We start from the raw sequence: 8,296 nt of genomic DNA, 5'->3' as shown, positions 1-8,296 counted from the left end.
GTGTCACGTACATTCCTGGTTCTGCACTTTCCCTCCCCTTCTTCCCATGCACACACCCTCAATTTCAGCGTGCGTGTACATGTGCATGCGAGACAATTCAGACCCAAAAGGACCATTCTAACCCTCTAGTCTGACCTTCTACGTAACAAGGCCATGAAAAGTTCTTACACTGAGCCCACCAAATAGAGCCCTGTACTTGCTGAGTGTATCTTTTAGAGAAACATCCAATCTTGATTTAAATACTCCAGTCATGGAGAATCCACCACATCTCTTGGTAGTTTGTTTGGGTAGTAATCCACAATAACCCCTAAGACTCTTCCACAAAGTCTCTGCTTTCTAGGATACAATTCCCCAATCTGTAAGTATGCACAACGTTCTAACCTGCCTTTTAAAATGCAAGCTGTTTAGTTGAGCGCAGACTACCAAGCAATCCAGATCACCTGACCTGTCTTGATTGTTATTTATCACTTGCTACCAATCTTTGTGTCACTTGAAAACTTTATCTGCAATGATTTTATATTTTCTTCCAGATATTGACAGAAATCTGACCAGATAGGGTGAGTTTATGGGGATGTCAGTTAATATGTTATGGTGGGAGCAACGGCAGCTTCATCCACAGAAACCCTGCAACAGGGGCTCCTGTCTCAGAGGGTTGGGCCCAGTTCCCCGCTCTGGGTGATGCAACCTGGTGCAGGGGTTGAAGCCGCTCCTGCGGGGAGAGTGCAGGGTAGGATCACTCTCCAGCCTCCCCCACAGGGCCTCCCATCCTCATCAGGTCAGGATTAGGGTTGCAGTGTGGGGGCAGAAGGTGCTGCTAAAGGCATTTAGTGGCGATGAGCAAGAGGTGGTGCCCGCAGAGCAGGAATGCACCCATTGAAATGGGAGGCTGCATCCACCACTGAGTTTTAGTCATCAGATGGTTACAAGTTTTTCTCTTAGAATGGGAGCCCTGTTCAGTCTTTGAAGACAGGCTGCATTGTTGTTAGTTTTGTGGGGTAGTTTCTTTTTGGGGAACTGTTGAAAGTAGTGTGCTAGGTTGCTCTTTGCCTTAATCTCTTTGATTTGTACAGGGTTTTGGGGCATTGTTGCTCCCTGGGAACTGGGCATTGGTATTTTGGCTGAGATTTCAGAAAGAGGGATTTGTTTGGGTGTTGTTTGACCAACTCCGTTCAAGGCCTGGGGTATATAGTACAAAAACAAGTTACACTAAGAAAATACACAGACTGTGGCAGTGATTTCTCCTCCAATGGCAAGCCAACTTGCAGCCTGCCACCGCTCAGCAGAGGAGCCTTAAAAAAAATGTACTTGCAAATTCAGCAAATTTAATAGGGAAACCAGTTCAACACATGAATATGGAACCAGACCATGCCATTTTTACCATCACTTTTCAAGGGAGAAGCAAACTTTAACTTCACCTTAAAGAAAATTTGTGGTTGGAATATTAAGAACTTTCAGGTCATTAATGAACAAGCTAATATTCTGTACACAAATTCCTTTGCAAACTTAAAGAGCTTAGAACTACAAGCAATACTCTGAGGAAGTCATATTTTAACTTGTTTTGACAGTCTACGGATGTATCACATGAAAAATACATGTAAGAAAATAGCGTTTCTGCATAAAACAGAGTTAAACAAGAAATAAAAATATGCAGTTAATACAATTCTGTCCCTTATTTTTCTGAGCCACTGCTTGCAAGACACTACAGTGTATATATCACTGTTTCAAGGGTGTCTCTCCAAAGGGAAAAACATCCTGCTAAATAAATAGAGCTGTACATGGGTATTGGCAGAAATATTAAACATATATTCTAGAGAGAAAAGAAAATACAAAATTTATATAATATCTAGATTGATACAGATATACTGGTAAATAACAAAAAGGACAGGGAAGTCTTACAGAGCGATCTGGATCGCTTGGTAACCTGGGCCCATTCAAACAAAATGCATGTTAATTGCCCAATACAGAGTTATACGCATAGGAACACGGAATTCTGGCCATGCCTACAGAATGGGGGACTGCACCCTGGAAAGCAGAGACTTCAAAAAGGATCTATGGGTTACAGTGGTCAAACAATTTGAGTTTCTAGTGCCATGCTGTGACAAAAAGTGCTAATGCAGTTCATGGATGTAGAAAGAGAATAGTAGTGAGTACGACTAGGGAGGTGATTTTACCTCTGTGTACGGCATTGGTGAGACTGATATGGGAATACTGCATCCAGTTCTGGGGTCCATATGTTAAAAAGTATGTTGAAAAATTGAAGAGGGTGCAGGAGAGAGCCACAAAACTGTGCAATTTCCAGACCTTAACATGTTTGCATTTCTTTTAAGTGTAACCATAATTCTATGTTTCCTGGGTTTATAATGCTTCATTTTGCGATAACTGCTGTATCCCAGTAACATTTTTGCCTTTAAGTTATTGATATATAGTCTCGCCTTAAGACAGAGTTAAAATAGTTTTTGTCTGGGTGTTTAATAATCAACTGAATATTTACTGGGGACAATTTGAACAATCTATAAACTCAAATATATTAGTGAAAGCTATTCATCAAATGATGTTGAACATCTAATAAAAATTATGTTTGCAGACAATTCATGAACAGAATAAAAGGCTAAATTGACCAAATAAACTGTTTGATCAGCTCTATCAATAGTCCATTTTACTGGAGCAGTCCTCAGACCCAGGATTCTGACTAAACAACTCAAAAATATGCTAATGACTTGATTATACTCTTGCCAATGCAAAACTGTCTATAAAGGAGTTTATTGCCACCAGAAGCACACTACAAGACATAGGCTCTAGAGGTCATCCTACGAAAGAATGAAATTAAAAAATTAATTAAAAAAACAAAACAAGAAAACCCCAGCCCAAATTAAAATGTTATTTTGGAAGCAGAGATACTGAAGTGTTATATACCTAGCCCTGATAATAAATATCACAAAAAATTTCAAGCTAGCTATGAAAACATTAGAAGACGAAAGGCAAGGACGTCTTAAACTATTTGAAAATAAAATCTGGATAAATAAAATCCAATTACTCTACTACAAAACTATTCACTAGTATAATTCTGCCACTCAGGTGCAAAGTCTGGGGCCAAATCTTAACAGTTAATTGCACTTATCAGAAGAAAACGGCACTGGAGACCCTAACCCTACCATTCTGCAAATAAATGTGTTTACAGACCAGAACTCACCCAGCAATGGCTGTAAGAGCAGAACTAGAACTAATTAACACCACCACATATTAAATTTCCACTACTATATGAACTAAAGCATAATATACTCTTTCCATAACACATCTACACTGCAATATATACCCTCAGCTGGCCCGTCTGAGCTGGCCCAGGCTCCTGGGGCTTGGGCTAAGGCAGGGGTTCTCAACCTTTTCTTGCTGAGACTCCCCCTCAAAATGCTATAAAAATGCCAGGGCCTGGTGGGAGAGGGGGAAGCGCAGGGCTCCGGGCCAGAGGTGGGGGACCCTAGGGCATAGGCATAGATTTACTTCTCTTTGTGGGGGTGCAAGGGCTGGTGGGGCTTGAGCCAGCTCCGCACACAGGTTCCAGGGAGAGAACACCACCTCCACCCTCTGACTCACTCAGGAGGCCACTCAGCCTGTCTAGGCTGTGGGGGGATGCAACCAAAAAATATAACTCAAAGCGGGGACTCAGTTCAAGTTTGAAAACCACTCAGGGTGCCAGGAGGGGATAGCTAGGGGTTGTGTGTGGGCAGGGCAGTAGCTCAGGGTGCAGGAAGCAGGTATTTAGGGGCTGTGTATGGGGGGGGGGCTCCCAGCTTCAGCGAGGGGAACGCTGGGGCTCCCAACTTTGGGCTCCCAGCTTCAGCCTCCCGCTGCCCCTGGCTTGGGGGGGAGGTTTGCCAGCTTCAGCCCCACGTCGCTCCTGGCTGGGGGGGCACTGCCAGCTTCAGCCTGCGCCGCTCCCAGCTGGTGGGGGGGCCTGCCAGCTTCAGCCCCACGCTGCTCCCAACTGTGGGGGGGGAGGGCTGCCAGCTTCAGCCCTGCACCAATTCCAGCTGGAGTGGGAGGGCCGCCAGCTTTACCCTGTGCTGCTCTTGCTTACAGCGCTGGGGCTCGGGGCACTGGGTTTCAGCCGTGGGGCTCCATGGCCCCCTTGAAAGGGCTCATGGACCCCCAGGGGGCTGCAGACCCCTGGTTGAGAACTGCTGGGATAAGGGCCTGTTTAATTGCAGTGTAGATGTTTGGCCTCGGACTGGAGCCTGAGCTCTGGGATGGTGGGGGTGGGAAAAGGAGGGTCCCCATGAGCCAGTCAGCTGACATGGGCCCGTTGTGGGTTTTTAATAAAGTGCTTCACAACCAAAAATGACAACTAAGGGAAGACATGCTGTTTCTAGGCATCAGCATCACTACAGCACTGAGAAGTGGGGTCTAGGGAAACAAGCTCACCCCAAACTGAATACTGAAAACATCAGACAAAACCTAAAACCTCTATACAAATCGTGGAAGGGGAGAACAGATGAGAAAAAAGACAGACTTTTAATAGATCCCTACATACAACTCTCAAGCAACTCACTGCAGCGAGATCAGGAAAACAAGGTGGACTGTTCCCAAATACAGAATCAGTGATCACAAACTGAGAACAACAAAGCACAATGCAAACCCAAAGAGGAATGACTGTGTAACCACCATAAGAGAAGAAACTGAAATGGAAAGACATTTTCTACTCCAGTGTCCACAAGATGAAGTAGTGTGCCAGTGATATTTTCTCAAGTTACCAGAAACAAATACATAAAAATAATAAATAACACTTGGCTCTGAAGTGAATGAAAAAAGCTCTCATACTAGGGAAAAATAAGGTGAGAGGAGAAATAGTGTCATATAATTTGCCACCAAATCAGACATATTAATGGCAAATGGCTACAAGGGACTAAACCCCCAAACATTGCTGTGATGACCTACCCTGGGCAGATGCTGAATTACCTCTGCCAGAGACCTCAGTTGCCTGGGTTTTTGTACACGTTGCCAGCTCTGCTGTCTTGTCATCCCAGCAGATCATTCTGATTATGAATTTGTTGGAGGAAAGGGGGCTGCTAGGGAGCAGGAGCAGTGTCTCTGCAGTGGGGAGGTGCACAGAGGTGTGTGCGTGGGGGGAGGGAGGGATGCTGTTCAGCTGTACAAGGAGGTGTGGGGGGTAGGGGGTGCGTGGGGCCAGGGATAGGCCACTCAGCAGCTGGTTACATAGCAAACCGCCCCTGACTCAGCAATGGAGTATCCTTGCCAGAGGGACAAAGGGATGCGGATCATCCCAGCCCCGCACAGGGCACATCCTGGCCGCCCGGCTCTCAGCTTAACACACATTAGTGACTTGATAGGGGATGGGGGGCAGTGGCTCCTAGCTGTGTATACGGGGGGCAAAGCCGCTGTGGCGCGGAGTGGCAGAATCTGCCCAGCTGTGGGGGGGCGGGGGACGACGACGACAGGGATGCTGGGGGAGGCGGAGGCAGAGTCTGGGCAAGCTGTGGGGAGGGGGGCTGACCAGGCAACCCAGCTGTGGGGGAACTGCTGTGTTGGGGGTGGGGGCAGGGTTGCTTGGCGCGGCATCAGAGGCTGCCCAGCCCTGACCAGGGTCGGGGGCCGCTGGAGCCCCCGGGATAGGGCCGGAGACCTGCAGCCTGCGGCCCCTGGGCGGGCTCCGGAGCGCCGCAGCCCCGCCCCGCACTGGCCGGCCGGCCGGGGGAGGCGCCTGCTGGTCGGGCCCCCGCGCGGCGGGGCGGGCGCTGGGCGGAGCCGGGCGGGCTGGCCGGGCCCTGCCCGCGGCGCTCGCTGCCCTGTGGCGCGGGGGACGCTCCCCGCTGGCGGCTCGGCTCAGCCCGGCTCGGCGGCGCCATGAGCGGGGCGGCGGCCGGGAAGAGCGAGAAGCGGGACGAGGCTCAGGCGCTGGCCCGCAGCTGCGCGGGGAGACCCGACTTCCAGCCCTGCGCCGGGCGCCCGCTCTGCGCCACCCACAGCCACGGCCGCTGCTTCCGCCTGCACTGGTGCTGCCACCTGGGCTGGTGCCACTGTGAGTGCGGGCGGCCGGGGTCGGAGCTGGGGGCGTTGGCAGGGGAGGGGCCGCGGGGTCGGAGCTGGCCGGGCGCGGGGCCGGGTCGGAGCTGGGACTAAGGGCGGGGGGTGCAGGGTTTCTGTCAGATGCAGGGTTTACAGTTTAGTCCAATGGCTCTCAGCATCCCTTGCTGTACACATTATTCCAGCGCCGCTGGCGGGGTGGGAGCGTGGCTGGCGTGGGGCTGGTGAGGGGGTTGTCCAGGGAGGGGGCTATTACGGGGTGGGGGGTTGGCCAGGGAGGAAGCCAGAGTGGTGCTGGCTTGTGGGAAGGGGCTGTCTGGGTTGGAGCAGGGCTGTCATGCGAAGGTTGGCCAGGGAGGGGGCCATGGCCAGAGCGGGGATGGCATGGGGCGGAGGAGAGGGTTGACTGGGGAAGGGGGCTGGGACTGGAGTAGGGCTGGGCTGGGATTGGGTTGGGCTGGGCTGGGCTCAGAGTGGGGCCGGGGTAGGGTTTGGCTGGGGGAGGGGGGTCCGGGCTGGCGTGGGATGGGGGTTGGCCAGTGCAGGGTCAGAGCAGGGCACGGGCTGGGGCACTGCGCTTGGGCTGGCCTTGACCCTGCTGCTGATCCAGGCAGGGGAGGCTGTGGAGGTAGGTATTGGCTGTGCCCTACTGCAGCATGGGCTTTGTGCCCTTCCCTGGTCTGGCTGAGCCCGCTCGGCTCTGGTGGTGGCCATGAGTGAAAAGGCGGTTGCTGGTCTGTGGTCCTTGTCCTCTCGACACCATGGTGCTGTGCAAGTGATGCCCGGAGTGGTGCCTGCGTGTTCTGGACAAGGACTTTGGCCCTGCCACTGAAGACCCTGATCAGAGAATCAACCCTAGATTTTAAAACGGAGCCTGGTAAAGACTGGGACTGAGCTATGCGAGTTAGTCAGTGTGGGGTGCGTGTCTGTGTGGAATTGGGGTAGCCCCCCTCTGCTAAAAGCTTGGGGAGCAAGCAGCATACCCCTATAGCTGTCCCTCTTCTTTGTATCATGCGCTCCGCCTGCTTCAATATGCTTCAACAACTGCCTTTCTCAATTCACTGTTTGAATTCAGCTGTTGAAACTGGAAATAAGATTTTTTAAAATGGTGAGTGTAATTAACGAGTAGAACAGATTTCTTATAGGCGTGTAAATTCTCCATCATTTGGAGTTCTTAAATCAAGGCTGGGTGTCTTTCTAAAAGACATGCTGTAGTTCAAAAGTGGCTTGTTGGTCTAGAATCGATGCAGGAATTGTGGGGTAAAATTCTGTGGCTAGTGAAGGTTGGACTTCTGGTCTTAAAATTCATTAAATGTACAAATACTTATACAGTGAAAGCATCGATCAGTGAGGCTTAGAGTTTATGTACATCACTATTGAGTCTTTGTGCTATTTAAGGATCTCCACCTTAACTTGATATAAAATGGGAATTAAGACCAGATAAATGCTTTCCATAGTTAGGTTTCCAAAAAATGAACATCTTGGTTTGAGCTTATTCATGCTTCCTTTAATTGTAAAGTTTTTGGTATTCCAAGGATACATTTTTGGGGGAATTGCATTTTTAGGTATGGTAATGGGGAGACATTCTGTCAGTAACACCGACTGTATAGAAGAAAGTGGATAACATTTGTGTCATATTACTTTTTTTCACTTCCCTCACATTTTGACTGGTATAGTTAGTGAGTTTTTCAGTAAAATTTGCATCTATCTGAGGCTGGTCAAAAAGTAAATTTCATCAGTATGCTATGACCATTTGTTTATTTTTTTAACTTTTTATTAGGGCAAAGTTACAATAAAAAGTTAACATTACTTATGAAGTCTCAGGTTAATGTTCCAAGAACCTGGCTAATGATTTTGGCTTGCTGACTGGGGAGCCCTCCTTCTCTGAGTACGATAGAAAGGGAGACCAAATTTGTCAATACCTGTGCTCTCTTTGGTGCATCTCTTGTATACATAAGTGGTGTGAAAACTTTTCTATTACAAGGACAGTCCATATTTTACTGTACCACAGTATGTTAGGAGGAGGGGTGGGTCACACATGTTCAGTAATGTGCAATAGAGTTTAGCTGGTAATAATAATAATTAATAAAATGAAAAGGAGTACTGAAAGCTTATGCTCAAATAAATTGGTTAGTCTCTAAGGTGCCACAAGTACTCCTTTTCTTTTTGCGAATACAGACTAACATGGCTGCTACTCTGAAACCTGTCATTATGCAATTAATAAAATGTTATCTTTAAAATGCATATTTTTTTTATT

General features: G+C 48.6%; 1 protein-coding gene across 1 annotated transcript in view; it reads left to right on the top strand.

Moving 5' to 3' along the window:
* Positions 1 to 5,743: 5,743 nt before the first annotated feature.
* C9H3orf70 (chromosome 9 C3orf70 homolog) overlaps positions 5,744 to 8,296 on the top strand; it is a 37,593-nt gene continuing 35,040 nt past the window's right edge. The window contains exon 1 of the mRNA XM_037909565.2: positions 5,744 to 6,034. Within this exon, the coding sequence (XP_037765493.1) occupies positions 5,860 to 6,034 (175 nt within the window). The 5' untranslated portion in view covers positions 5,744 to 5,859. The remainder of the gene's footprint in view (positions 6,035 to 8,296) is intronic.

Source organism: Chelonia mydas, chromosome 9 (assembly GCF_015237465.2).
Source record: "Chelonia mydas isolate rCheMyd1 chromosome 9, rCheMyd1.pri.v2, whole genome shotgun sequence".
Taxonomy (NCBI): Eukaryota; Metazoa; Chordata; order Testudines; family Cheloniidae; genus Chelonia; species Chelonia mydas.
The sequence above is the reverse complement of the archived record's forward strand: the minus strand, read 5'-3'. Positions and strand labels throughout refer to the sequence as shown.